This window comes from Electrophorus electricus, chromosome 5, assembly GCF_041902795.1.
Source record: "Electrophorus electricus isolate QZ-2024a chromosome 5, ASM4190279v1, whole genome shotgun sequence".
Lineage (NCBI taxonomy): Eukaryota > Metazoa > Chordata > Actinopteri > Gymnotiformes > Gymnotidae > Electrophorus > Electrophorus electricus.
Genome location: NC_137501.1, coordinates 7,802,089 through 7,829,932, shown reverse-complemented (window position 1 = coordinate 7,829,932; position 27,844 = coordinate 7,802,089). Strand labels below are relative to the sequence as shown.

General features: G+C 39.9%; 3 protein-coding genes and 1 long non-coding RNA gene across 15 annotated transcripts in view; 2 read left to right on the top strand and 2 right to left on the bottom strand.

Annotated features, from left to right (window-relative positions):
* The window catches only part of iqgap2 (IQ motif containing GTPase activating protein 2), a 40,736-nt gene extending 13,315 nt beyond the window's left edge, over positions 1-27,421 (top strand). For all 10 annotated transcript variants that reach the window (XM_081714082.1, XM_081714074.1, XM_027015082.3 and 7 more), the window contains 33 exons: positions 829-896; positions 1,542-1,655; positions 1,910-2,088; positions 3,149-3,236; positions 3,433-3,596; positions 3,885-3,972; positions 4,338-4,498; positions 4,589-4,755; positions 5,034-5,158; positions 5,635-5,798; positions 9,935-10,025; positions 10,415-10,582; positions 10,936-11,078; positions 11,161-11,331; positions 11,502-11,585; positions 13,012-13,083; positions 13,211-13,280; positions 13,375-13,583; positions 13,860-14,012; positions 14,234-14,397; positions 14,609-14,833; positions 15,104-15,244; positions 15,671-15,755; positions 15,944-16,176; positions 17,086-17,218; positions 21,525-21,627; positions 21,857-21,998; positions 23,334-23,421; positions 24,049-24,261; positions 24,697-24,857; positions 24,930-25,073; positions 26,234-26,342; positions 26,537-27,421. In XM_081714082.1, the coding sequence (XP_081570208.1) occupies positions 829-896; positions 1,542-1,655; positions 1,910-2,088; positions 3,149-3,236; positions 3,433-3,596; positions 3,885-3,972; positions 4,338-4,498; positions 4,589-4,755; positions 5,034-5,158; positions 5,635-5,798; positions 9,935-10,025; positions 10,415-10,582; positions 10,936-11,078; positions 11,161-11,331; positions 11,502-11,585; positions 13,012-13,083; positions 13,211-13,280; positions 13,375-13,583; positions 13,860-14,012; positions 14,234-14,397; positions 14,609-14,833; positions 15,104-15,244; positions 15,671-15,755; positions 15,944-16,176; positions 17,086-17,218; positions 21,525-21,627; positions 21,857-21,998; positions 23,334-23,421; positions 24,049-24,261; positions 24,697-24,857; positions 24,930-25,073; positions 26,234-26,342; positions 26,537-26,650 (4,534 nt within the window). In that variant the 3' untranslated portion in view covers positions 26,651-27,421. The remainder of the gene's footprint in view (positions 1-828; positions 897-1,541; positions 1,656-1,909; positions 2,089-3,148; positions 3,237-3,432; positions 3,597-3,884; positions 3,973-4,337; positions 4,499-4,588; positions 4,756-5,033; positions 5,159-5,634; positions 5,799-9,934; positions 10,026-10,414; positions 10,583-10,935; positions 11,079-11,160; positions 11,332-11,501; positions 11,586-13,011; positions 13,084-13,210; positions 13,281-13,374; positions 13,584-13,859; positions 14,013-14,233; positions 14,398-14,608; positions 14,834-15,103; positions 15,245-15,670; positions 15,756-15,943; positions 16,177-17,085; positions 17,219-21,524; positions 21,628-21,856; positions 21,999-23,333; positions 23,422-24,048; positions 24,262-24,696; positions 24,858-24,929; positions 25,074-26,233; positions 26,343-26,536) is intronic.
* Positions 5,244-8,945, bottom strand: f2rl2 (coagulation factor II (thrombin) receptor-like 2). Its single transcript, XM_027015084.3, has 2 exons — positions 8,639-8,945; positions 5,244-8,070 (listed from the first exon to the last, which is right to left on the bottom strand). The coding sequence occupies exons 1-2, from the start codon at positions 8,700-8,702 to the stop codon at positions 7,040-7,042; spliced, it is 1,095 nt and encodes a 364-aa protein (XP_026870885.1). The 5' UTR covers positions 8,703-8,945; the 3' UTR covers positions 5,244-7,039.
* The window catches only part of LOC145657849 (uncharacterized), a 15,738-nt gene continuing 791 nt past the window's right edge, over positions 12,898-27,844 (bottom strand). The window contains exons 2-5 of one of the 3 annotated variants that reach the window (XR_014123735.1): positions 25,482-25,640; positions 21,058-22,703; positions 20,629-20,702; positions 12,898-13,553 (exon numbers count right to left, since the gene is read on the bottom strand). This is a non-coding gene — a long non-coding RNA (uncharacterized LOC145657849). The remainder of the gene's footprint in view (positions 13,554-20,628; positions 20,703-21,057; positions 22,704-25,481; positions 25,641-27,844) is intronic. The other 2 variants (XR_014123736.1, XR_014123734.1) reach the window with 2 other exon arrangements.
* f2r (coagulation factor II (thrombin) receptor) overlaps positions 27,555-27,844 on the top strand; it is a 2,113-nt gene continuing 1,823 nt past the window's right edge. Inside the window, exon 1 of the mRNA XM_027015083.3 lies at positions 27,555-27,769. Coding sequence (XP_026870884.2) covers positions 27,697-27,769 — 73 coding nt within the window. The 5' untranslated portion in view covers positions 27,555-27,696. The remainder of the gene's footprint in view (positions 27,770-27,844) is intronic.

Sequence of the window (27,844 nt, the reverse complement as noted above, 5' to 3'; positions counted from 1 at the left end):
TTACTTCGGAAAAAGGTTCTTAATTTATTAAGGATATGTTCAGAACGGACAGTTCCTCTCCCCTCTTCATGTTCGCACAAAGGCTGTAAACACTTTAATTACAGTAAGATTCTTGGTATTCTTTGGCAGTTCTGGCCTTTTCCTCCTGTGCTACGGGTCAAACAATTTGCCCTTTGCCCTGTTTAACAGAGGGTAAAGTTAAGAATGCTTCTCCTCTTCCATGTCTATTGTGTTTAGCGGTCAAAGGTAAAGCAAGCATGCAAGCTTATCTCCCACATCCAAAGGTACGCACATATACACACACACACACACACACCCAGTTGCACTGTTCACAAAAGGCTTCTATAATTCATGTCATACTTATCCTCCATCAGCGGTAGATGAAAGTTTAATGGAGTTTCCAGGCACCTGTACTAGGCAGATTGCAGAACTTTCGACTTGTTTGGGTGTCTCAGCATAGATCCGATCTCTGCAGCAAGAGCTTGACCTACTGCACACTGACCTCTAGTGTTAAAAACCACATATTGCACCATTAGATTTCCTCTCCGAGATCAGTGCGTTGTTCACTATTGCAAGCAGTCCATTTGGTGCAGATTTGATTTATCTTCATCCAGCACACATGCCGCAATACTACATGAGTACATGAATGCATTTTAAATTAACCTGTAAATACAGAATACTGTGTTAAACAACAAACTCAGAATTTTTTCTGTGCCTTTTTGAGTTTATTGTAGAACCTGAGTCCAGATTTCTTCTTAAAATTACATATCAGCTCATGGCATTTTTGCATGTGCGTGCGTGTGCGTGTGTGTGCATTTCTTTTTTCAGTCTGTACCTCTATAAATTGGGAATCGCTCCACAAATTCAAGACCTGCTGGGGAAAGTGGCCTTCACAGGTACACACCTCAGATTTTTGTCTCATGGGAATGTTGCATCAAAAGGATTTCAAACATAACACCACCACATTGAACTCTGGTAATTACATACTTGATGGTTCACAAGAACAACACATTAATTGCACATTGACTTTATGACCCCAGGTATGTACTGCGGTTCAGTCTGGCTAAAGAGCCAAGCTGAGCCTTATTGGCTATTAATTTCTAGCTGTGCTTAGATTAATTGTAATGTCACATTTATTTAAGGCATAATATATTGTTTGTCTCATGCGTCTCAGATGACCCATTGTTTATAATACAGGGCATTAGAGAAAAGGCAAGACAAAAGGTTCCGTCTGCATAATGAATTGTAGAAGCGGTTTGATGCTGGAAAGGTATTCTCAGTAAAAAGAAATGATCAGAACCTGGGACTTGACTAAAGTGACACAGTGAATGTGGCTTCAGTTTCAGTCTCCACCCTGTTGACGCAAAAAAAGGAGTGGTTTATTTTAAATAGAATTTGTTGACAATATTCCCATTACTTATGCATGGACACCCCTGAACTACCTTATTTTTAGGCTGCGAGTCAGACCATGTGGCACATGAAGCGTGTGTCATCTTTTTTGAAGTTCATCCAAATGCGAAGGTCTTGTTACATCTTTCCAGATGAGGAGATCAGTAACATGAGGAAAGAGCTGGAGAAGTATGGCATCCAGATGCCAGCCTTCAGCAAGATTGGGGGCATCCTGGCCAGCGAGCTCTCTGTGGACGAAGCTGCATGTGAGCACCATAAATCCAGGGCAGAATCACGTCACTGTACAAGTGACTGAATTATCACAAGACTCCATCATTGTGATTAGCTAATCACTTAATTCACCTAATCACCTAAAGACCATTAATCAAATCACTGATGCTGAATAAGCACTAAGTAGAATGTACTTCTACATAACATTCCCTGTGGAAACATGCACTGTCTCTGTAGTTCCTCCTAATCCCTTGGCTTCCTTTCGGCTGGGCCCGTGTCCTGTCTGCAGTGCATGCTGCTGTAATCGCCATCAATGAGGCCATAGACAAAGGCCAGGCCGAGGTCACCATGGCCTCTCTGCAGAACCCCAACGCCATGCTGAGGAACACCCAGGAGGAGCTGGCCCATGACTACCAGGACACGCTGAGCAGGGCCAAGAGGAAGAAAGAGGCCCACGCCTCAGGACGAGTAAAGCCGCTCACATGCTCGCCCACCTTTCCTAAATGGTCAAAGTTCATGTTTGACTAATGCTGAGCTTCATGGAAGGTAGACAGATGTTAGTTTATTAGTTAAAACCCTGTGCTACAGCAGGAAAGCTCTTGCATGCCACACAGAAGATCTATATATACTATATACCCTATAAACTATATATAAGATATACTATAAACTTTCAGTCAGAATAAGAAAACTATAAAGAACAGACACATGAGGCATCCAGCAGATGACCACCTATAGGAGTTCCTAGTTTTGCATTCACTGGTGTTTTTTATTTGTAAATAGCTCATGCCTCATTTTGTGTTGTGCTGTAGCGCTCCTCCTGCTTTTTTAACGCCAGACAAAATATGATTAGAAATTGAATGGCTCCCACATTTCCCTCACAAGCTGTCCAAGGGCAGGCAGCTCAGGACTGCACAGCTATACACAAACCACCACAAAACAGCTGTCCAATCCCCATAAGCAGGGATGAAGCAAAAATATACAGAGAGAATAATTTGTAGCCATACAGCATTGAGAATTAATAAAGTGCCTGAGTGTTGTAAGAAATGAAAGCAAAGCACAAAAAGAGGCAAATATTTTTCAAGAGGTGTTGCAAAATGGCTCCTTTAGGTTTAGGCACTTCCTGATGGAGTCACCCAGAAGTTCAAGCGCTCTGGTATCTACAAAATCAGTTTTAGTTCATGAAATAACATCAAACAGTAAGAAATAAGTTCCAAACAGTAACACTAGAGAGCGGTTTAGCTTTAATGGCTATTTCACACACCACTGAGGTTAGTTTGGCTTATATGAGCACATCTGACTGCATGCGCATGATGTAATGATTAATTTTTTTCTATTGTGATGTAAATATAGTTGGAGCACTCCTCACAGCTTATCAGTCAATTAATGCCTGTCCCATAATTTAACTATGAAGGTCCTGTGTGCCTCGTATTTCCTGCTGATTATGACGTGTGTGTGTGTGTGTGTGTGTGTGTGTGTGTGTGTGTGTGTGTGTGTGTGTGTGTGTGTGTGTACACGTGTACGTGCCCAGCGCTTGTCCATTGCGACTGAAGAGAGAGACGTGTATGAAGAATTACTGACCCAACAGGAGATCCAGAGCAGTGTGGACTTGGTCAACAGTGGGTTCCCATATCTCTTAATCAAACACTCCTGTCATTCCTTTTGTTCCATATGGCCCACTTTCCGTCTGGACATTGGCCAAGCTAATTTTGCACAGAACATTTAATGAGAAATTAAGATTTTATGTTCAGACTGTGAGCATTATTGCCATCACTCTGCTCTGAAGTTGAGAATGTCACCTCTCTGTGTGTGCAGCACTTATAGCCGTGCAGCAAGTAAACCAGGCCATTGATGCCCAGGATAAAGAGGCTCTGCTGGCTGGACTCAGGCTACCCGCCCTGGGCCTTTTGGGCATCGAAGAGGCCAACTCTCAGTGTTACCTGGTGCAGTTCACATCATACAGGGAGCACAAATCTAAGGTGGGTCCACCTAGCAGGGAGTGGATGCAGTAAACTCAGTGTTCTGGATAACGAGTTTTTGAACTGTGCCATAGTTATTAGGATGCAAAAAGAGACCATCACTGTTCCAGCATTACTCTCTTTATGGATTAAGGTAATGGTCAGCATTCTAGAGTTACAGATGAGACAATACCTATAGTGTGTTTGGCGATCATAATGACAGTAAGCTCTTGTCATGTGGCACGGCCCTGTTGCATAGTTGAGTTTGTGACACTGAGGACCGTGTTGCTAATTGCTCATTCACCGCAGGATATCGGAGCTGAAGCACAGTTGGAGAAGGACGAGATCCAAAGGGCAGTCAACTCCTCCAATGACTTTGCTGAGGCAGAGAAACGGAGTATGTACCACGTGTCTTGTCCTGTAGGAACACTGTAGAAAGGGGCTTCTAAAATATGACAACACAGTACTTGTCTACACTGAAGATCTTTCTCACATTAACAAGGCATATAATGTTTAATATCTCAAAATGTCCAACAGTGAACATATCTGATGCCTATGGAGTTAGTGTGCAATGATGATCAGCAAAAGAGTATATCAGATCAAGCTCTTATGAATTTGAAGCAAGTAGTTTAGCCATATTTGATCATTTTTGCTGTTGGTTATATGAGGGAAAAAAGCTCAGAAAATGTGCATCTGTAAGAGCTGGGTAAAGTAAATTTGTATTCCTCCATCAGTGAATTTGATGCTTGTGCCTGCCTACAGAACAGGAGGCCATGGTGACGATTAATGCTGCCATTCGCCGTGCTGTGCCAGAGGAGACGGTAGAGCAGCTCCAGAACCCCGACGCCCAGCTGCCCATCGTGTACCCCACGGCTGCCAGCCTGTACCAGTCAGAGCTCTTCAGCCTGCAGGGCAGCTCACAGGTCAGCCTCTTTGCCCTTCCCCGCCTGTGCTCTCACCGCATTCGCTCGCTGTCCACCGCCATCATCGGAATGGAATGTGTTGTGTCCCAGAACAAGGCAGGTCTGGGCCACGAGGAGCTGTGCGTTGCTGTCGAGATGCTGTCGGCCGTAGCTGTCCTAAATGACGTGCTGGACACCAAGGACGCTTCGGCAGTAACCGAGCAGCTGTCGCATTCTCCACTTGGTTTCAGCAACATCGACCATGACAACATGCAGAGGTAATGAAGATGGAGCCAGGTTACAGCTGTGACATTTTCATTTAGTAAGATGAATAGGGCTCGAGACAACATTTATCAAGCACTAGTTGACAACATCAGGTCCAGGCCTGTGACATGAGTTCCATGCCTGTCTCCTATAATTACACTCATCCCAGAGTGGAACTCTCATTGCAAATAGTCTGATAAACATGGGCCTTATTTTGGTGCACTTTGTATTCTTTTAGGCCACTATAATAATGGGAACGAATACTGGATTCTTCATGTTTTTCCCCCTGCAGATATGCTGACACACTGATGAGCCTCAGAGCAGAATCTCTTGCTCAGGGACAGGAGTTCCTTACCTGGAATGATGTTCAGAAATGCATTGACACTGTTAACAGTCAGGTTCATGAGGAACATGAAAGTAAGGGCTTAGTACAATAATGTGTATTTGATTTCAAGTCCATGAATGAAGGACCGAATACAAAATATTCTCATGGCTATAGGAATAAATGTAATAATATTTTATTAGCCAATGGTCCAAAAGATCACATTTTATTCACTCTACATTCTTAAAATAGCCTGTATACATAAACTTGCCTAATCATTGTAAGTTTACATTGTAGTAATGACATGAATGTCATTGCACATATAGGTCTTTCCTATTGACTCCAGTCATGCAGCTTTTTCATCTGTTTTCCCATCCAGAAGTTCACTTTCATTTCAGTTTTATTGCAGTTCCTTGCTACATTTGGGATGTGTGTGTGTGTGTCTCTCTCTCTCTCTCTCTCTCTCTCTCTCTCTCTCTCTCTCTCTCTCTCTCTCTCTCTCTCTCTCTCTCTCTCTCTCTCTCTCTCTCTCTCTCTCTCTCTCTCTCTCTCTCTCTTTCTCTTTCTGCAGGAGTCATTGCCATTGCTGAGATCAACGAGGCCCTGAACTCTGGAGATCCAGAGAAGACCCTCGCTGCTCTGCTCCTCCCGACAGCTAAATTACAGAGCATTAACCCAGCCACAGCCAAACATTATCACAATCTGCTGCTGCACACCAAAGAGCTTATCTGCAAGGTACTGCAACATTATGAGCTCTGTTTTGTCCTACTGATTTGTCCAACTAATTGTTCTTTCCTCTGTTTTACTTTGGTTTTAGGGTTAGTAAAAGAAACACTTTTTTTTTTTTTTTAAACCTGGCCTTTAATTCTCCAAGACAATAGATTTTGTCTGAAAAGCACTTTTGTAAGTCGCTCTGGATAAGAGTGTCTGCTAAATGATGTAAATGTAAAACAGATGCAGCACTGGAAAATATTGAGACCACTCCAAATTTTGCTTATATCAGCATCTCTATGTGTATGGGGGCTATGCCTTTCCAATGTCGGATGAATTTCAGCACATTCTACTTTAATGAGGTACTGATTAGGTGATCAGCTGAACCAAATCATATTTAATGGGCAGTGTGAATGATTGATTGATGTCTGAATTCAAGTATTGTAATTTTTAAAAATTAACATTTATCTTTTCATTAATTGAGGTTTCAGAACAATGCATCTTTTGTTATATTGACTATTTGACAAATACTCTGAATTTACAATATTTTTATTTGTAATTTGGGAGAAATGTAAGTAGTTTATAGAAGAAAACAAAATTGTTTATCTTACTCAAACACAACTATAAATAGCAAAACCAGAGAAAATTATAATTTTACAATGGTCGCTTAATTTTTCCAGAGATATCTGTACAAAATTTAGTAAAAATAAAAATCTATGTCTTGTCAGTGTACCAGGATGATGTAAATTTACAGTCAAAATGTATCTAGTCCGACTGGAATGTTCTTAAGCAGCTCAAGAATCTGGGATGAACTCGAGGCAAGTTTAAACATGGTTCATACCTGCAAATTGGACTTCAAGGCTGATTTAGTTTCAGTGGTTTTATTTACAGAAAAAAATTATTGTGTAAGGTCAGATCATGAAGTCTTGGAGCAGTGCTCTGTCTAGTCAAGTCTAGTCAATTTATGTGTCACTGCAATTTACTGGGTGTGGTCTTTTCTACTGTTGCTCAGATGTCTCAGTTGTTACCAGCCAGTTGTTACAGTTGCTATATTATTAATTATCAGAGCTTTGAATGATTCTAAAATGCCAAAGAAACCAGTAGCTACATTTAAGAATCATCCACTTTTTCCAGTTAACATCTTGCAGTCTAACATTTGTCCAATAATGCATTAGCTATTGTTTATTTATTTTGGACAAGTGAGTTCCCCTCCACTGATTTTGGGTGACACAAAAGAAAAACAAACTTCCCACAGCTTCCTCAGTTTAGGCATTGGTTGAACTCCTAGGGGACATGCTTGTAAGGGAGATGAAATCCACTGTGGAAGCTTTAGTCTTTGTTATAAAGTAAGTGAGGAAGGGGTCCAGACAGCTGTGAAAACAGCAAAGACACACAGCCACACTGAAGTAAATATAGAAGTCATCTGGCTGGCTTGTGTACAGTCTGACGTAGTGCATCAAGTGGATTGTGTTACTTGGAGTGAAACACAGTAAAAAAATCCCAAACACGAGTGTGCTTGCTTTGACATAGTGTGTCCAATCGCAGCTAGACCTGCCTAGGTGGTATACAATTGATCCATAGGAAAATGTAATGATCGCAAAAGGCACCATGAAACCAAAAAAAATGAGACACAGTCTATATGGAATCAGGTACTTGTATGATTCCTCTTTATAAGGCAGGACATCATGGCATGTGATGCCCACATGGTTGACATAGTAGCTTTGATCAGTGAGTAATTCCGGAGCCATGGCCAAGGCAAAAGCCCCCCAAAGGGTCAGGCTAGCGCAGGTCATGAATGATTGCTTAGAGAGCCCTCGGTAAAGGAATGGATGGACCACAGCCAAATACCGCACCACGCTAATGTACATGTGCGCATGAATGGAACAGTAAATGTTGCCATAAAAGCAGGCCGTCACAACTTTGCAAGCGATCTCCCCGAACACCCAGTTGTTGCCGTTTATGTGGTAGTGGACCCTGAGAGTGAGCGAAAGCAGGAGGAGAATGTCTGAAGTGGCCAGGCTCAAGTAGAGAATGGCACTAGATAAGCTTCTGGTCTTCCTGCTGAGGCAAGCCAGTACTAGGGCGTTTGAGGGGATGCCAATAAGAATAGCAACCACGTACGCTGCTGGAATGACCCTGGTGCTCAGGAACCCGGTTGTGTAGTTCAGCAAGTGATGGTGGGAGATGTTAAGTTTCACTAGAACGGCGGTGAAGCTGGAATGTGTTGTAATGGCAGCTCTTTCTCCAATAAATGTTTTTGGTCTCAGTTCATCCTTTGATGCCTTGGTTTTATTACCTGTTGAGGGCAGGGGGATGAAATAATCGTTCAGGAAAACGGACTTCAAATGTGCTCTATTACAGTACAAATGGTGTTGACACAGTTGCACACCTTGAAATTGAGAGACTGATTTTTCTTGTACATTTTGTTTTGCCTTTTATCTTTATTTACACTTTTATTTTAATATCTTTGTTATTATACATGTTTTACCACAGTGTTTAAGGCTTTGTACCGAGTCCTCAACAAAAGTTGGCAAGTAAAACAACTGAACTCTTACTTCAAAAGGCTTACAAACACCTAACAATTTAAAAACTGACCAATGGTTTCTTTTCAAATTATATCTTTACATGTTTGTCACTTAAGATATAACTATACATGAACTTTAACATTTGCCTTTCTATCCACAAGAGTTAAGGGTTTGAGGTTCTGTCCTACACAAAACTCAGTAGGTAAATCAAATTGAATTGAAACGAGATTTTTTTTAAACTTCTCTAAACCCACTAAATGTCTATTAGAGGTGTTTAACATGCATACATTTTTAAAGAGGTAAATTATTATAAATTTGTTTTAAAGAAAAATTACTTACGTCTGGCATGAAGTGATTGGACAAGGATGAAAGCATATAAGAGTGCCAGAAGCAGTCTCCTCATGTTTTTTTTCCTCTTGATGCCTTCATACAGAGATATCCATTCAAAGTTCTTTTTCTTTTGGCAGACAGTGTCTTTAAACCATAAAACAAAACCAAGAAAATTAAGTCCAGGTTTTCTGTTTTCAGTCTTTTGGTGTTTGCTGGTTTCCTGTGTAGGCTTGTAAGAGACTGGTTCCAGAATTGTTCAGACTGCGTAGTAGTCAGGAAAATGTTGTGGGTGGTGGTTTCTGCTTACTTCTTTGACCTATTAACAGAGCGGGGGTGGTGGCTGTTGTTGATTTTTTCTGTATTGCCCCCACTTGTTTGACGCACACACAAACACTCACAAAACTACACAAACACACTCACACACTCACAAAAAGCACAGGCCTATAGCTTATTTTCTGTGACAATGTTGTGGTGCTGTTGCTTGTCTATCTAGTTTGCTGAACAACTTCTATAACTTGAGTGCATCCACAAGTGCAAACCGAGCCAAATGTTTCTAATGTCACTGATTAAAGGCAGCCTGACAATCTGCTTGACAAGTAATTGTTTGTATATGACATACAAAAGGTTTAATTTAATAAACATAATGGACAAATGTATGAACAAAGTAATGGTACAGCTGTCACACCACACTTTAAGCAAGGTGAGCAATAGAAGACCATTCCTCCAATGTGTGTAGAAGCCGAGTGCATTCTTCTCCACTGCAGGCCATGTAATAACAAGAAAGGGCTTGCTTATCTTCCTGTTATTAAAATGGTGCCGTAAAGCAAGGCAAAAAAGTCACACACCTCTGACTGTTCATTTTCAATATAAAGTAATTGATTTTAATGTGTTTAAGTAAATGACTATAAAATTACTCAAAATGTCCATCATTAATGCCAAACTTTGAATAATTTTGTTGAAATGCCCAGAGATCAAAGATGCATAATGATTTACCACTGTGTTGGTTGCTTCTCAGAAAGGGCAGGTCTATATATCATATACATCATGTCATGTGTACTCCAATTACATCACCTGCAGTAAAGGAAACTTACCAAGAGGAAGAAAAGACCAAGGAATGTAAAGGAATCGAGTACCGTTCGTAACATCAGCTATTTGGGATATTTGGATTTATCCCAAATATGTGTATGAACTTGTGCTCTGTTTAAGCCTGTCCTCAGGTCTGACCCTATGAAGAGCAGAGGAAATGCTAATCGTGTGTGTCATATTACTCATACTGAGTCAGTGGTGTGTATTTTGTGGTAACAGAGATCAGGAGATGAGTCTGCAGTACTGTGGCTGGACCAGATCCAGGAGGCTATACACACTGCTAACCAAGACCAGGAGGAAGCTCTCAAATGTATGACAATATTTCAAGCTTAAAACTGAAACCGAGGGCAGAATGACACCACAGTTATGTAATTTACCGACATAGACACTAAACATAGTGGTGATTTCTGTCAATGTTTATCAGTTGAATTTTAAAAATGCACTAATTTTAATATTTTAAAATGTGGTTGATCAACTTGGTTCATTCACACTAATTAAAGAGATCACTACTGCCATATTGTTTTAGAAGTATAATATATAACAGTATTATAATAAGTTTCAGTGCAGATGTAAACATTCAAAATAAGGTCCCCATCTCAAAGATCTCCTCTAAGTGAACACATCAGTTCTTACCAATAGCACCTCAGTCCGCATTAAATCCGCTCTCGGATCTAACCACGATGCCGCGTGTCATCGCAGTGGCCCAGGCAGTGGCAGCCATCAACCTGGCGGTAGCAGTGGCGGACGGGGAGGCCACGCTGGCCGCTCTGCAGGCTCCCGGTGCGGGGCTAAGGGGACTGCTGGCAGAGTGTGCAGGCATCTACCAGACCGAGCTGGCCCAGCTGCAGACCCAACACACCGAACAAGGTATCGCAAGTAGCAGCACAGTGCCAAATATTATGCACATTTTCATTTAGAAACGCAGAAAAATAGAGGTAAATTGCAGAGGAAGAGTGTCTTGGGGTCAGTTCACATGTTTTGCTTTTTGCAAGTAATATGACAGCATTATTTATTTCAACTGAAAAAATAGGAATATATCATGTAGACTATTCCTTTCTTTGCTCGCCAATATTTTAAGAATTTAAGGCTTAATATGTTGTTTGAATGAGCTTATATGCCAAATTAAAATCATTTCATAAATGGCATCCATGCTGATAATTTTTCAATGGATTCTGGCTGTTGTGTTTATTGTACTCATTTTCTTTTCATCTTTTTGTTAGGAACTAGTGGTAGTTTGTGGGTGAAGCACAGGATCAAGGAGAAATACGATTACTTCTACAACCTGGAAACCAAAGAAGGGACATGGGTAGAACCAGAAGACTTTATCCATGATGGCACACAACTCACCAAAGAGGACATTCAGGTAGGTTTCTCTCATACCAATAATATCTGTTTGTCAGTACAGTTTCACCTATTTAGATTCTGTTTCTCCCATTTATCTTAAGAGTGTTGTGAGCAGTGTGACAGCAGAGTACAACCGAGAACAACTGTGGTTGGCCAATGAGCCAATCATCATACAGCTACAGGCCCTCATTCGTGGATACCTTGTGAGGCGGGCCTACAATGACAGATTGAAATATTTCAAGCAAAAAGAGCCAAGTGTAATCAAACTACAGGTAATACTGCAAATTGTACTCCACAGTTGTGTGATTTACCTCAATTATATTTTAAAGTGATCTTTATTACCAAACTGGTTTAATTCAGGGCCCTGAATTTTCGTATCCAGAGAGTTAATAGATGGCAGAAATGTATGTGTACATGATCATGATTTTACTTATGTCTGCAGGCATCCTGGAAGGGCTATAAACAGAGGAAAGCATACAAAGACAGACTATACATCTTTCAAAGCAATGTGAAGACTGTGATCAAGGTAAACAATTTCATATATTTATATCTGACATATACTCAAAATCCAGAAAAATAGAATCCCCTGTTCAGCACCACATCTTGGTAGTGGCTCAACAAGAGTCCTGTTGTATACCAGTGGTGAATATGACCATGCAGATATCAGTGTGCTGTTGCCCAAAGTTGATTGGTGGATGTTACGTCCTAATGATTCTGCATTCAAGTGCACCCTAAAGGTGTTCATTAAGGTTTATATCAAGGGATTGTGGTGGCCTGATGGTTAACGTTTCGGCGAACATTTACCCCCCTTGAATCGCCGTCGACAGACCTGATCTTCTTTTGTGATGTTAAGGTGCACTCTGGTTTCAAGGTGTTGAGATATTAATGGACCTAATTTGTGCTACCTGAGAACTCCATAATCCACTACACCTTCAACACTGTCACATGCAACTGTAGCCAATAATGATGGGTACAATCTCTCATGTTCAGGTCACACCCTGACCACCTTTGTGGTGGTGCAGTCTAATGAATCCTGACACTGATTAGGCATTTTCCAGTCATTGGCAGTCCAGTGCTGATGTGTCTTAGCCATAGTAAATTCCATCTGAGGTATACTCTAGGCAAGAGAGTTGCCCAGCATGATGACTACTGCCTCTGTTATACCCCATAAAGGCAAGAGTGTGACACTCTGTGGGTGGAAATGGTCACTCCACTGTTAGTGATATTAGCTGCTTGTAACCTGTACTGGTGATTTTATCACCAGTAAAGCCATCTTGCACCTTCTAAGCTCACCCACTGAAAGCCACCACCAGCATATTAAATATCTCGTATTCTAGTCCGTTCACTGTGCACCTTTTGTGATGATCATCTTCAATAGGCAGAGCAACTATGTGTCATGGCGTTGGTGATACCTGCCCTCGTTTATTGTGGTTGCTCCTAAGATGTGGAACTCACAAAGTCTGTTTGGGACGCCTCTTCAGGGTCCTGCTAAAGACTTATCTGTCAACATGATGCTGTCAAGGATCCAGTGTTTGAATGTAATGTCTTCTGTGTCTGTTACTCTTGTCTTTTGTTATTAATAGCATTCAGAGTGTGTGTTCTAAGAATAGAAACCAACCATGAGGATGGGAAAGGCAGTATTTAAAAACAAGTGGCGATGTTGATGATTCTCAGTAATCTGTTTGCATTACATGCAAGTGTAGAATTGGAATTGCTGTTTGCTCTGGTTACTCCACTTATGTAAAAGCTGATTCTTTTGCAATGGCAACAATTTTGTTTACTAGTTACGTATCTGGAGAGAAGAACAGCAAGAAAACAAATTTTGAATTAACTAGAAACCCACAGAAAACAGCCATTGCTTTTTATTAACTTACAAATTGGTAAAAAATAACTCCCTATGATGTGTACTAAATGTGTTTATTTGAATATGACACCTTATCTTCATAATTCAGTTACAGTCTTTGGTTAAAATGTGGAAAGCCAGACGAATGTACAAAAAGAGACTACAGTATTTTGAAGAACATGTAAGTGACTTTATGCTTTTTAACAGTAACTCTCACAGTGGAAACTGCTAGTTTGGTATTGGAATAACATTGGTGTTATGATGTTATAATGCGAATATTGGCCAACAGCTATATTTTGTGTCTACAGGAAAAAGAGATAGTGAAGATTCAGGCTTTTTTAAAGGCAAACAAAGCCAGAGATAATTACAGAACTCTCAGTGAGTAAAGTAATAAATCTGCAGCATTGATGTTGGTGTGTGGAGTAATGGCAGTGTTTAACCGTGTTGGGGCGTGTGTGTTGACGTGTTTCAGCCAGTGCACAGGACCCTCCTCTCTCTGTGGTACGCAAGTTTGTTCACTTATTGGAACAGAGCAATCTGGATATGCACGAGGAACAGGAAGTGACACGGCTCCGAGAACAAGTGGTCACCAAGATCCGCGCCAATCAGCAGATGGAGAAGGACCTGAACTTGATGGACATTAAGATCGGCCTGTTGGTGAAAAACAGGATCACACTTCAGGTTGGGCCAAAATTTAGAAATGGTTGAATCCATACTGATTAATTCTCTTTCTATTACACAAAACTGTATCTTTCAAAATTAATTAGGAAATGATAAATAAGTTAGAAAATATTAGCAGTATTTTTGGAGCACTTGCTATGCATTACACCACCGGTCTGTGAAAGGAGTCAATATTAAACTATTCTCAGCATGGTAGAAATGTGGGGGCTTTTTTTTTTTTAATTATTTTTTTAATTTTTTTTTTTTTTTGCAATACTGGGTGTGCTCTTCCAACAGGATGTGGTGTCACACAGTAAAAAGATGAAAAGCAAAAAGAACAAAATGAGCAAGGAGGACCCGGCCACAGGAGACAAGCAGGGCATCAAAGGCTTGAGCAAAGGGAAGCGGAGGAAACTGGAGGCCTACCAGCATCTCTTCTACCTACTGCAAGTGAGTCTCGGACTGTGCTATTTTTCCCACACACCATTCTTCAAACAAGGCAGTAAATCCAGAAAAAGCTGAAGAGAGGCTGTTATGCTTAGGGCACCATGGAATATTTACAAGAATCCATCTTTGTAAGTCTAATATAATGTAATAAGTAAATTATCGTTAATCTTCGCAACAATTAAACACAGCAAACATGAACGTTTACTCTGTTCTTGTGATAATAGACCAACCCATCATATCTGGCCAAGCTCATCTTCCAAATGCCTCAGAATAAGTCTACCAAGTTCATGGATACGGTGATCTTCACCCTGTATAACTACGCCTCCAACCAGAGAGAGGAGTACCTGCTGCTCAAGCTCTTTGAGTCTGCCCTCAAGGAAGAGATCAAGTGAGAGACTGCATGTTCCAGAACTCTTTTATTCTGTTCAAATTAAGAATGAGTTTTCTGTAGTCACACAACATTGTTCACTTTTACATGTTTAGATTTAATCTAAAATGAGGAAACGTTCCCTATCCTGAGGCTAGATGTAGCCTACATAATGTGTACATTAAAAAGCTCCTTTGTTGAAACTGTAACGCTGCTCTTACAATGCTCACAGATCAAAGGTGGACCAGATCCAGGACATAGTCACAGGGAACCCTACAGTTATTAAAATGGTGGTGAGCTTTAACCGAGGGGCACGGGGTCAAAATGCCATGAGGCTGCTCCTCTCCCCAGTGGTGAAAGAAATCATTGAGGACAAGAGCCTGGGCATAAACACTAACCCCATAGACATCTACAAAGCCTGGGTCAACCAGCTGGAGACAGCTACAGGGGAGGCAAGGTAGGTGTTGGCCAAAAAAATAAATGTGTGTGCATGCATGCATGTATGCATATATGTGTGTGTGTGTGTGTGTATAATATATGTAAGGGCATGCTTGCGTATATGTTTGTGTATGTCTGTACTGACACTATAGTGTAATGACTAAAAAAGTGTATAGTGTAATACTAAAAAAGCAATTACATGTAATCACTTGAGTTAAGTGTAATTATTTTATGAGGTCATCCTGTTTCATTGCTATCTTCATTCTTTCTTTGCTCTTTCCTCTCACAGCAAACTTCCCTATGAGGTCACAGCAGAACAGGCTCTGTCCCATGAGGAAGTGAGGGCACGGCTGGAGTCATCTAACCAGATACTGCGCTCTGTAACGGACAAAGTGCTAAGTTCCATTATGTCATCAGTGGACGCCATCCCGTAAGCGCTAGAAGCCACCAGCCCCGCCTGAACTTTAATTGGCCAAGCACGTGTCATTCCTGTGTACAGCTGAATAATTTTCGGATGAATGACCGGAGGGACTAATTTTGATGTCCTTATCTGGTGATACTTTCGTCCTCCACTAGGGGGCAGTCTTGTTTTGAAATAAAAAGGTCAGTTTAGTTCAAAATGTTGTGCAGGAGTGGAGAACCACAGTGCAACTCTGTCTTTAAAAAAAAGCCATCTTACCTTCTTGCCATAATCACACCATTATTGCTTGCAGCATATTGCTTACATTATACTTTGTTAATTAATCTCTGGATATTATAATTAATTTTGTTTTTTGCTCTTTTTATGATGTGTGATTGTGTGAAAGTGATCTTCCATTGAATCATTTCATTTTTCTCTTCCCTTTTTTGCATGTAGATATGGCATGAGATATATAGCTAAGATTCTAAAGGACACTCTTCTTGAGAAGTTCCCCGATGCTTCTGAAGATGATCTGCTAAAGGTCAGACATGGAATATTTCAGAATATCTTCTCATTGTTCATAATTAGATAGAGAAACATTGCTCCTTCATAATCACTATGAATCACTGTGGGCCCAACACTCTCATCATAACAATGTAAGCTGCTTTCCTGCATTATGGAATGAACCATCACATCACCGCATCTCCACTTCTTTCCAATCTGGAACAGATTGTAGGGAACCTGCTCTATTACCGGTACATGAACCCAGCTATTGTAGCCCCAGACGGCTTTGACATCATAGACATGACAGCAGGGGGGCAGCTGCACTCGGACCAGCGGAGGAACCTGGGCTCCGTGGCCAAGATGCTACAGCATGCCGCCGCCAACAAGCTGTTTGAGGATGGCAGCGACCATCTCACGCCCATGAACAGCTATATCTCCTCCACCTACCGGAAGTTCAGGTGAGAGGGTGGTATTCACCTGTGTGGGCATCAGAGCAATATAGACAAATTTGCATGATTTAAAGTTTCGGATGGATTCGCCATTGTCATCTGGGAGAAAGCATGAGCCGTTTGTGTGGAAGTGTAAAGGAGATGGCGAGAAGGCACAAGGAAGAATTTAGTTGACCAATTGCTATTTATTTTGTTTGAGGCACTGAAAATCAAAGGCATCCAGTTTCAGTGCACTGTGTAGCAACAGTTCATTCTGTTAATTCTGGTAATCCAGTAGGTTTGTATCTTCGTGCCCCTCTAAAGATTTTTTGCTTTGTTAAGTATGCCCCAGGGTCCATCTTAAATCTACAACCAGATTATGACTGTGAACTTTCATTTCCAGAACACTGTGCATGAATCACTATAGAAAGTGTCAGGCACTTTTGTAAACTGTAACTGAGCATGGGAAAGGGGGGGACGCACTGTGCTGGTGACCCTCAAGACCCTCAAGTACAGGCTACGTACCAAGGGAAATGGGGGGTGAAAGGAGAGGAACTGCGTTTGTGTTAAAGTGTGGCATCAGCAGAGAAGAGGGAGGTGTCTCCCCATGTTGGTGGGTGTGTACTGATTGGGGTTAGGGCCTACACTGACCACAGAGCACAGGACTTCATTCATTTGTCACGGCTTATCCTCCATGTGAGTCATCCTTACTGGAAATCCCCTACATTAGGAACATTCCCTGTTCTCTTTCTGCATCTCTCACTGACTTAACCCTGCCTCAAAAGTGTTTTAAAAATTGTCATTACAAGAAAATCACACATTAATTAATCATTTAGCTAATATGGCAGATCAGTTCTAGGTTATTGTATGTAACTGTGAATATTTGTGGAGTTGTGTGATCAGTAGACATAGCTCTTTCTTTGGTGTGGTTATTTGCAGAGCGTTCTTCCAGGCTGCATGTGATGTCCAAACTCCAGAAGAGAAGTTTAATGTGGACGAGTATTCAGACATGGTGACACTCAGCAAACCGGTCATTTACATCTCTATAGAGGAGATCATCAACTCTCATTCAGTAAGACCTGTATAGCTCATGTTCCTGCAGACACTATAGAGCTTTGCAGTTCTATAGCAAACTAAAGGGTAGATGTTTAATCTTTTTATCATTTTTATAATGAATAAGTAACAAAATACAATTTGGAGATCATTGTAGCTACTACAACAAGGAGTATTTTTCCAGAAGTTATTCCAGTTTAAGCTTCTAACAAATGCACCGATGCAGTTTGACTACCATTCGATATGTAGACATCTAATTTTTCAAAATGCATACCTGTGCTGACATGTTGTGCCAGTACAAAGAAGAACCTGGCTGGTAGTACTTTTAAAATCACAAAGTGAAGCTACTGACACAGTTAAATAGTACGATATTATTTTGGCGGGCTTTATTCCACCATTTCATTTAGTCTACCCTTTTTGTTTCTGCTTCTTTTAAAGGTCTTTTGCAAAAGTGATTTAATACAGGGTATAGTATATTGTAAAACTGCCTTCCTTATCACTGTCACAATGTAATGACCAGTAATATCAAGCTGAAGTTTTTTCCAAGACCATGACTCAGTATGAGTATGCAGATGAAATCTGATGGCACACTTTCACCATTAGATGAGATTGCCAACACCCATTTTCAGTGCTTAATCCCTCCATGTAGCTATCCCATCATAGCTGCCATATGTCACAGATTTTATTTCACTGACACATATGGGTTCTGTGTCATCCCAAAAAATGCTGACATACTTATATGCCTCAGTTCAGAACTCTTGAGTAATGCCACTTAAAATGTATTACTTAAAAAAATATACAAACTTCATTGCAACAAGGAATTTATTTTCTAGACTGCAAACAATTAAATGTCAGGAAAAATATCTCCATGAAACAACAGTGATTTGGGTGTGATTTTTGATAGCTGACATTATGGCCACCAGGCTGCAGCAGGGCTGTTAGTGCCTGGGACAGGGCTGTAGCTGAGTCTGAGAAGGATCTTAGGCCTGCTTCCAGGAAGGCAGTAGGGCAGTAGTAGCTGAGTGGTTAAGGTACTTGACGTGTAATCAGAAGGTTGTATTCTATCAGAATACATGTGGGGGTGTAAAGTGTGCTTTGTGAGAGAAACATTCTGTGTAGTCAGTATTTCAAAGCTTTCTTCCTATGGTAAAACTGATTTTTTATGGCCCCTATTACATCATTAATTTTAGTTAATGTGATAGAAAACTTTTTTTTTTAAAGAAGGAGATTAAGGCATGCATGGTAGCACTATTAATGTGGCTAGCACACATGGCAAGAGAACCAAACTAGATTCTGTGTGTCTGTACACAGGTGAAGTTAAGGGGCAACATGACTAATGGGTATAGGTCAGAAAGAACTTGCTCCCTCTCCACGCTGTTTTGCTGGAGGAGATTTATTTATTTATTTATTTTAAGATGAGGGAAATATTAGGTGGCAGGCCCAGTGTCCCTGTAGGGCTCCATTAAAAGAGCTGAAAATTTCACTTTGGGCTGGCTCTCCTTCACAGTCCAGACTTCCCCCCACTGCTAGTAGAGATTATGGGATTTCAGCACAGGCTGTCAAACAGAATCCACCACTAAATTGTTTTTAAATAAGCTTTAGAAAACCCTAAAAAGAAGAGGTTGTAAATGTCAATGCACTTTTGGCATAGTTGGAAATACTACTACTACTACTACTACTACTAATAATAATAATAATAAACTTATTGTTTTGATTTCAGTATATTAAAGTGCTTTACATAGACTTAAAGGATTAAATTTGCATGATAAAGTACATTAATGAAATATTACTACATATCATGAAATGAAGGAACCAAAACTGAAAACAAAAATTTGAAATGGAAATAAAAGACCTAATAAACTAGCTGCTGTCCATACTAAACAGAAAATCCATAATGTTGAATTTTACTATTTTTTGGAATAGTTGCAGAGATTGAGATGCATAAGAAAGACATCCTGCACCAAACTGTCAGGATGGGCTAGAATAGGATGGGCAAAACACTTGAGCTAGGCTATTAATTACATTAAACATCAAAAGCCAGACTTTGAAATCAATGTGTAATTTAATAGGCAGCCATGCAAATAGAATAAAATGGCAGTAATATGGTCTGACCCTTTCTTTTTCTGTTAAGGATGTAGGCCGCAGTGTTTTAAACTAGCTGAAACTTACTTAGACAGCAGTGCTGCCATCAGTGACACATTGCAGTAGTTTAATCTAGAGGTTATAAAAGCATGAACTAGTTGTTCAGCAATGTGACCGTTAAGGATCAACATGCTTACTTTGAGCAGATTTAGTACCCAGCATCTCTTTTTCGTCTGTTTAAAAGAAGGAATTTTCGGATTAAAGTTTCTGAGTTCTTGATAATGTGGGATTCCATGTTTCTGTATTTTATGCTCTAAAAGTCTCCAAATACACTAAAAAATTTGTAATGTTATGTCAAGAAAGATCAAAACAAGACCCTTGTGTACCTAAATGGATCATGTTTTTAAGATTGCAGAGTCCATATTTCCAGTGTTACTGACAAGCAAAGGTTTATTCTATACTGTGAAGTTTTTGAAAACTGGACAGAAATAGTGCTTTTTATCTTGCTTAAATAAGAGCAAAGGTATTGGGAGACTATCCCAAATTTTAGAAAAGTTTAGAAAGATGATGTTAACTGGAGCGATCAAATAGGTTAAGATGCAGATTATTAAGTAAAGACCTAACACAACTGTGAGCTGGAAACCCTTGCACAGGAGCCTGGCACATACAGAGGGATTATTTTATTATAATTAGTAAGGGCTCAATCACTGATAATAATTCTAGAACTACCCTAGATAGCACAGAGTCATGTAAATGGCCCAGGGGACAGCATCAGCCTACAGAGCTTATTACACCCCATGGAGCTGAATGTCCTAAAGTATTCTTGGAAAATTTGTATTTCATAGCGATATCACTGCTTACTTCTGAAGAATATTTAGCTTCGGAAACTTTAGTGGTATATAATGGGTTGCTGGCAGCCTGCAGCTGAATTGTACTGCTTAGTCTGTGCTTATGGGCAGATTCTAAAAACAGAGAACTTCCTGCTACTAATGTCTGGAGGAATCTCAGAATCATTAATGGCTTGATCGTTTCTTAATTTTGGTAATGTTTTTAAATAAGAACCTACTATTGGTCTTAGTGCTTCCTCTTGAAAATTAAGCTGCTCTAACTGTAACAAGAGCCTGATGTTAGTTAACATCCAACTTAGGAAACATCCAACTTTATTATTTTTTTTCCAACTTTACTCACACTGTCTATTTGTTCGAAGGCATATAATGGCTCTCTGTACCATGGGACCAATTTTCTAATCATTCTTTTTCCTTTCATAACATGGTTCTACACTATTCAAAGTAGACCTTAGTGCTGTTTGTAATCAATAAACCAGTGGATAAATATGTGATTACTCACATGACACACTTCTTGGTTTACTTGGAAGACCATCTGGAACTGTTTTAGCTGAAAATGGTGTTAGCACATGCTCCCTATGAAAACAAGATCTAGTGAGACTTTGAAATTCAGCAATAAAACAGTGATCAGATACAGCTTCATTTAAGGGGACTGAAAGTATTGCCAAAAGTCACTACGAAGACATTCTGAATTCATGAATACAAAAATCACAAACAATTATAGCTTTATCAGTAGATAATGAGATTTGAACAACAACAAACAAACAAAAAAACAAAAACACCTAAAATCTGTGTGGATCAGGAGGCTTATGTATGGTATTACGCTTGAACCATATATGTCCTAAGTAGTAGCAACACTCATACCCCGTAGAGATGCACAAGGATTGCACTCCTAACTATATCCAGATGGAGTACATTCACACTGACTCACTGTTACGATTGTTGGGGTAGCAGTGGCTCTTGCTTAGCCCTAGGGCTTCTGGTTCAATCCCAGTGTGAGCACCAGGCGTGGTGGCCTAGTACTGGAGGCTGCTTAGTCTGGTGCTCCTGCATAATGGAATTTTCACTATAGCCCTGGAAAACTGCAATGAGAGCTTCTCCTGTGCAAAGGTTAAAAAAGTATTTAAAAAAAGTTCTGAACAGGTAGCTGACATTTGTGACTAACCTCTTAAACTCTTATTATTTAGTTAGTTAGTTATTATTTAGTTATCTTAAAGCTTATTATTCAGTAATATGACTATTATCAGTAACTATATAGAAACGTCTATGAAAGGTATGTAGTGGCAAGAGTATGGACCTGCCGGCAAGTCCTTGGTGTGTAAGAGGTTCATTGAGAATTTACACTCATTTGTCGCTGAGAACAAAATATGTATAATGTTTTACCCGTTTGTCCCACAGCTTGTCCTAGAGCATAAGGAGGCAATAGCTCCAGATCACAGTGATCTTTTGCATGAGCTCCTGGAGGACCTGGGCGAGGTTCCTGATGTAGAGTCAATGCTTGGTAAAATACAGTCACTACACAGCTGTCTTCAAATGTTCTGTTAATGGTCGCCCTGAAGAAGGGTCTAACAATTGTGTGTAATGGCAAGTGACTGAGAAAACAAGATTGGGGATGTTGCAAGAATTTAAGGCTCAGTAATGTTTCACTAGAGCTTTTGTTTAGAGCACAGTCGCAATACTGAACAGCAGTAGACATGAACACAGACCAACCGACTCTCTCCCACTCCCAGGTGAAGGTGCCGTGGATCCCAATGACCCCAACAAAGAAAACACCTTAAGCCAGCTGGCCAAAACGGAGATCTCTCTCACACTGACTAACAAGTTTGAACTGAAGGATGGGGATGACCAGGATCTGAAGGGACTGATCATGAAGTAAGTCGCACTGGTTTTGCTGAAATATACTTCCCTTAACATATATGCAGAACAACATCCTTTCGACGAGCAGTACTGATGAAACCTACTTCATAATGTCCAGAAATGTTTGATACAATGACTGTAGTGTAAAGATATGTCTTCACAAATGCATTCACTGTCATTTACAGACAGTGTTTATTTCCTGTTCCACTATCTATTCCACTCCATAGTTGGAAGTGGTACACAGTTATCTCTTCCACTGCTGAAATTGAACTTTCCTGATGAGTTCTGTTGAACTAGAAATGAGTCATGCAAAACATCATCTTTTCCTACCAGAAATGTGAAATATGTTTGGAGGAAAATATCTAACTTTTGGTGTATGTTCTCACGTTTTTGGACTTTGCAAGCTTAGGCTCAGGAAATTCAGATTTAGGAATTTTCTAATATTTTTACAGTAATAAAATGCATTCTAAGTTCTATATAAATCTACCTTGTCCAAGATTTACATGCACGTGAGAAATGTTTGTTATAAACAAGTATTGGTATTTGATTTAATGAAGCACATTCCACAGCCATATCTGAAGAAAACCCACAACCTAAACATTTTTTCTCCTTGACCTGATTGTCACCCGTCCCATTATCCTATCTGCCTGGGGGCCGAACTCCAGCTGCATGTCTTCTCTCTGGCCATTGCGACTCTTTTTTTCTGAGGGCTTGGCTCATCTGGGGAGGAAGCAGGAAGAGCGAGTTGGCCTCTATTCCCCACTGCTCCAGACAGAGCATGCGCTCTGGCGTCAGGCCTCACTCTCTAAACATTAACACAGTACTCCGTAATGTGTATCACATTAGTGTCATGAATGCTTGGATTAAAGAGCTGGTGCTCATTAAGATCCTGCAGAGAAACTTAATTCCACAAAGTTTCTCTGCAGGATGTTTAATGTGCATAGGCGCTTCATCACCATTTATCTACATTGTGATCTCATGTTTCCTCACCTCCTTGAGTAAAAGGTGTAAGATTCTCATGGAGAAACATGTCTGTAGCATGACTTGTATCTGAGTCTGAGGGCGATATGCTTCTTGTTGAACATAAAAGCTTCATCGCACCTCAGACAGGGATCTGTACAGTGTTCTCAAACACAAGCATGATACAGCCCAAGGTAACTGTTTATAGTGTTGATATAAGCAACGGATTGCCCTTCATGTTGAAGGCAATAGAGTCAAGCAGGTTTATATTAGTCTGTCAGAACTCTACTGGTTTTTGGACTATCAAGCAAACAATGAAAATTATGGTATTACTTGTAATTTTGAGTTCCTAAGTGTAAACACTATATCCTCATTTCTGTCACTTTAAAGGACAAAGAAGCTGATAGTGGATGTGGTGAGAATCCAACCAGGAGAAACTCTGATTGATATCCTAGAGACTCCTGCTTCAGCCCTGCAGGTAATGCATGAAACATCTCTCTTAGTTGATTCTCTCAGTCCCTGTCCTGTAATGTGTCTGTGGACTCAGAGTACAAACATGGAGATAGCAAGAGCTGTATCAAATTGTTAGGAGACTGATCACCTGTGAATCAGACCACGCTTGTGGTCAGTCCAGTTGTTAAACAACACACAAACTCATTTAAGTATTCATGCAACTATCCTGTAGTACATAAGTATTCAGTTTTACTGTGAAGTTCTTATTAAGGTAAATTTTTCTTTTATTAAATGAATGAATTTATTTATTATGTATTATCATTTACATCTCTTTCATTTATCCCTTTATCCTTGGTATACTCTTATTCTTCTTTATGTAAAGCTGTGTTAAGGGAATGTTAAGAGAAGGTGTGCTGTACAAATAAAATTGTTAATGTTAATTACCATAACTATATACCAATTATTTATATATGGAAGATTTTGCATTTCTTCTCTTTTTTGAAGAATAGCCAAGTCTGTGCTTGGGTATCACATCTTGCAAAGATGTGCATGCGATGAACAGCAAACTGTAATTTTCTGGACACTTGTATGCAACACACACCAGCGATCCTCCCAAAACCCTCATGGGCCTGAGCTCTTGTCTGTCTTGCAGGAGGCCGATCACACCAGAATGGTGGAGTGGCAGGTGGCGCAGGATGCCACGGCCCCAGAAGGGCTGAAGAGCAGCCAGGGCATGCAGGAGGAGCGGCAGCTACCCCTGGAGCAGAAGAAACGTAAGATCCTGCGCAACCTGCGCACCTTGGAACAGGCCGGCCTGGTCAGCTCGGCCACCAAGCACCAAGAACTCATCAACGACATCTCCAGGGTAGGTCACAACCATGTCTGTGGAATGAACCTAATCTATTTTAGAGTCTCTCTTCAGACACTTGCTGTGTGCTACAGGTGATCGATTTTGGATTTGCCTTCAACTTGTCAGTGAAAAGGAGTTACAAGCATCAACTTTTGCAGTCACCAACATACTTAGCTTTTAAATCAACATTCTGCAGCTGCAGTTATCACTAATAATAATGTTTGCTACTCTGCCAGTTTTTTGAAACAAGCTGAGAAATTTTAAACTTTCAACTGATAGCATATTTGCGTCTGTGGATCAAACTGAATTTTTTAATTTTTTAATTAATTTATTTTTTTTAACTGAGCAAGAAATAACTGATGTTTTATTGCAACAGGTCAGCAATGTGGCAAATCCTGAGGCGTGAATGGATTTAAGTACAGTAAATCACCTTTCCGTCTTTACTGACAGGACATTCGCAACCAGAGACGCTACAGGCAAAGGAGAAAAGCAGAACTGGTGAAGCTCCAACAGACCCTGAGCGCCCTCAACTCCAAGGCAGCTTTCTATCAAGATCAGATTAATTACTACGACACCTACATCAAAACCTGCCTCGACAACCTCAATAGAAAGTGAGTCGCCAATATTATGACTTCGTCAATTGCCCTTCTTGAGTAGAAAGCCACTGACCAGTTTCTTCACAGGAACACTCGGAGATCAATCAAGTTGGACCATAGGGGAGAAGAAAAGGAAAGCAAAAAGTCTAAGCAGCAGTCTGTGAAGTACACAGCTGCTCGGCTGCATGAGAAGGGTGTCATTCTGGAGATCGAGGGCCTTCAGACCAATCAGTAAGTCTGTTAACGGCTTTACTGGTGAAGAGGTTCCCGCTATATTTTAACATTAATTTATTCTTGATAAGTTACACCTAGTCCAAAAACAAATTTGATTTATTGTTTTCGTCAGAGGGGGTCGCTTACCGCAGCATTTCTATCTGTGCTTGGACCACAATTTCTTGACCACAGCAAGAAGAGCTCAGATAAATGCCAATCCTGTTGCTATTGGTCATTTTGTCCAGCTGCTTACAGTAATATCCTGGAGTATTCTAGAAAGTCACTGCCCCGCATACTGCTCTAATTCAAGCATAATAAAGGACCTCATTAACACTTATTATTTCAGTTTCCTCACTCTGCATGCAGGTGTAATTCTTATGAAGTGAACATCATAGACTATACCCAGAATAGCTGGCAGTTATTCACCTTGATGTGATCTGTGCAGCGTCAGCAATTTGGGTGTGGGACCGGAAGGACGTTAGCTCATCATGAGAAGATAGCTATCCTGTTTTGAACGTTCCAAGGGGGCTTTCCAAGTGCATAGCCATCCTAGCATGGAGATCACTGATAAGGAGACATGACATCCTACAGTGGAAATGGAGGGAGGGAATTAAATGTAATTTATTTAGGTTATTCTGCTTTATGTTTACATTTATGGCATTTAGCAGACGCTCTTATCCAGAGCGACTTATGAAAGTGCTTTGTCATTTACTCATAGAATACATTCTAGTATAGTACAGTAGGTTAGAGTCCAACATACCAATGTACTAGAATATTGTAGAAATACAGGAATCAATGCCGATACCCAGAAGTACAAAATACATAAGGGCCATCTTAAACAATGATAAGTGCAATAAAAAATTAGTGCTAGAGTTTGTTAAACAACATCAGTGTAATATACAATACCCTACAATAAGTACTAATTTAGTCAGTCAATATGAGAGCAGGGTCAGTTGTCCTTTTATCTAGAGAGAAACTAAATCTGTTTTTTGTTGATAGATAAAGCTAATGAGATGCATAGTTTTTGTGGTAAGCCAAGGCTTATGTCTAGTTGAACATTCATGAACATTCTTTTAAATATCTTATTTGATTTTTACAAGACAATAACTGGGTATTATTTTCCCATAACTATCTCTGCCTAAAGTTTTACCAGTGATTGTTCTTTGTCTTGTTTCTAGGTTGAAAAATGTCATGTTCGACATCTCGCCCTGTGAGGAAGTTGGGGACTTTGAGATAAAGGCCAAGTTTATGGGAGTCCAGATGGAAAAAGTCCAGCTGCATTTCCAGGTTCTTCTCTCAGATGGCCAGCACTCTATCCTTTCCTCACCCACCACACACGTCACATTTTTAAAGGAAACGTTGCTCACAAAAAAACCTTTATGGAAATATTTGAAACACATTCAACTGTTTTCTTGTATTGCTTAGATTCCAGTGTTTTACAGACTATGTAATCCATGTGGTGATTCTTCTTTCATTTTCAGGACCTGCTTCAACTTCAGTATGAAGGAGTCGCTGTCATGAAAATGTTTGACAAGGCTAAAGTCAATGTCAACCTCCTAATTTTCTTACTGAACAAGAAGTTTTATGGAAAGTGAAGTCCTGTACTGTTGGAAGCATTTGATGAGATGACTGTGTGTATGCTTAAGATTGTTTTGTTGTAGAAGTGTACGAAACTGGAAATTTGTGATGTTGGATATTTAATTATCGAATTTCAATGCATGCCACAAGTTTTAAATGGCTGTACTAGAGGATATATATTACTCTGATTTTGTATTGATTGGAAGTGTAATCAAATTTACCAAAGGTCCAGCACAGCATTTTCACTAAAGCATGTATACCTAGAAGTCCATCGGTTTATGCTATTTCCACACAAAAATTGTACATGAATTCTATTTTTAAATGATATTGTAATTGAAGTATATATTTTATATTTAGGTAATGCTGTATGTGAAACACTTGTCATCTGCTGGGAACACAAGATTTGAAAATGAATTTCACAATGCACTACTCACTCGTGCTTCTAATTTATATATATTTTTATATATATTTATATTTATATTTATATATATATATATATATATATATATATATATATATATATATATATCTATATATATATATAGAACTATATATATATATATAGAACTTTTAAAATATATATATGGATGGATGGATGGATGGATAAGCCAAAAAAAAATATGCTGGAGATAAGAACTGGCGCCTTCCATTCACAAATCATCTAGCAATGTGGGTCTTTTTACCAGCTGTAATAATAGGCATTTGGTAGAACTTTTAAAATTATGTTCTGGCATTATAACTTTCTCAGGATAATTAAATAAAGGATCGCAAAATGTCTTCCCCGTAAACGCACGTCGTCTTCATTCATTCCTGACTTTAAAGCAGGCACCGTTACTAACTTACGGCTATAGACCCGTGTGTGTTAGCGCTAGTTGAGATCCCCTTGTGGGCGGTACAATCCGATCCAAACCACAGGGTCAACCCACCCTGTGTCTAAATTCGTAGTATAAACCAAGCAATGACTGCTTGTGCGGTGAAACACTGAGTCGTCATAAAGGAGGTTCTTGTCTAGCTACCTACTGCCTTTTTAGATTGTTATTAGTGTAAAGAACTTAATTTGGACATGATTATGTGTAGGTTTTTTATAGTGGGAATTATGGTTTTGTCCGCTTCAGCTGCTATGGTACGGAATAACGGTAGGTTTACATTAAATATACTATTTAAAGATTGGATATAGAAAGAAAACCCTGAAGTAGTAAATATTAACAAAA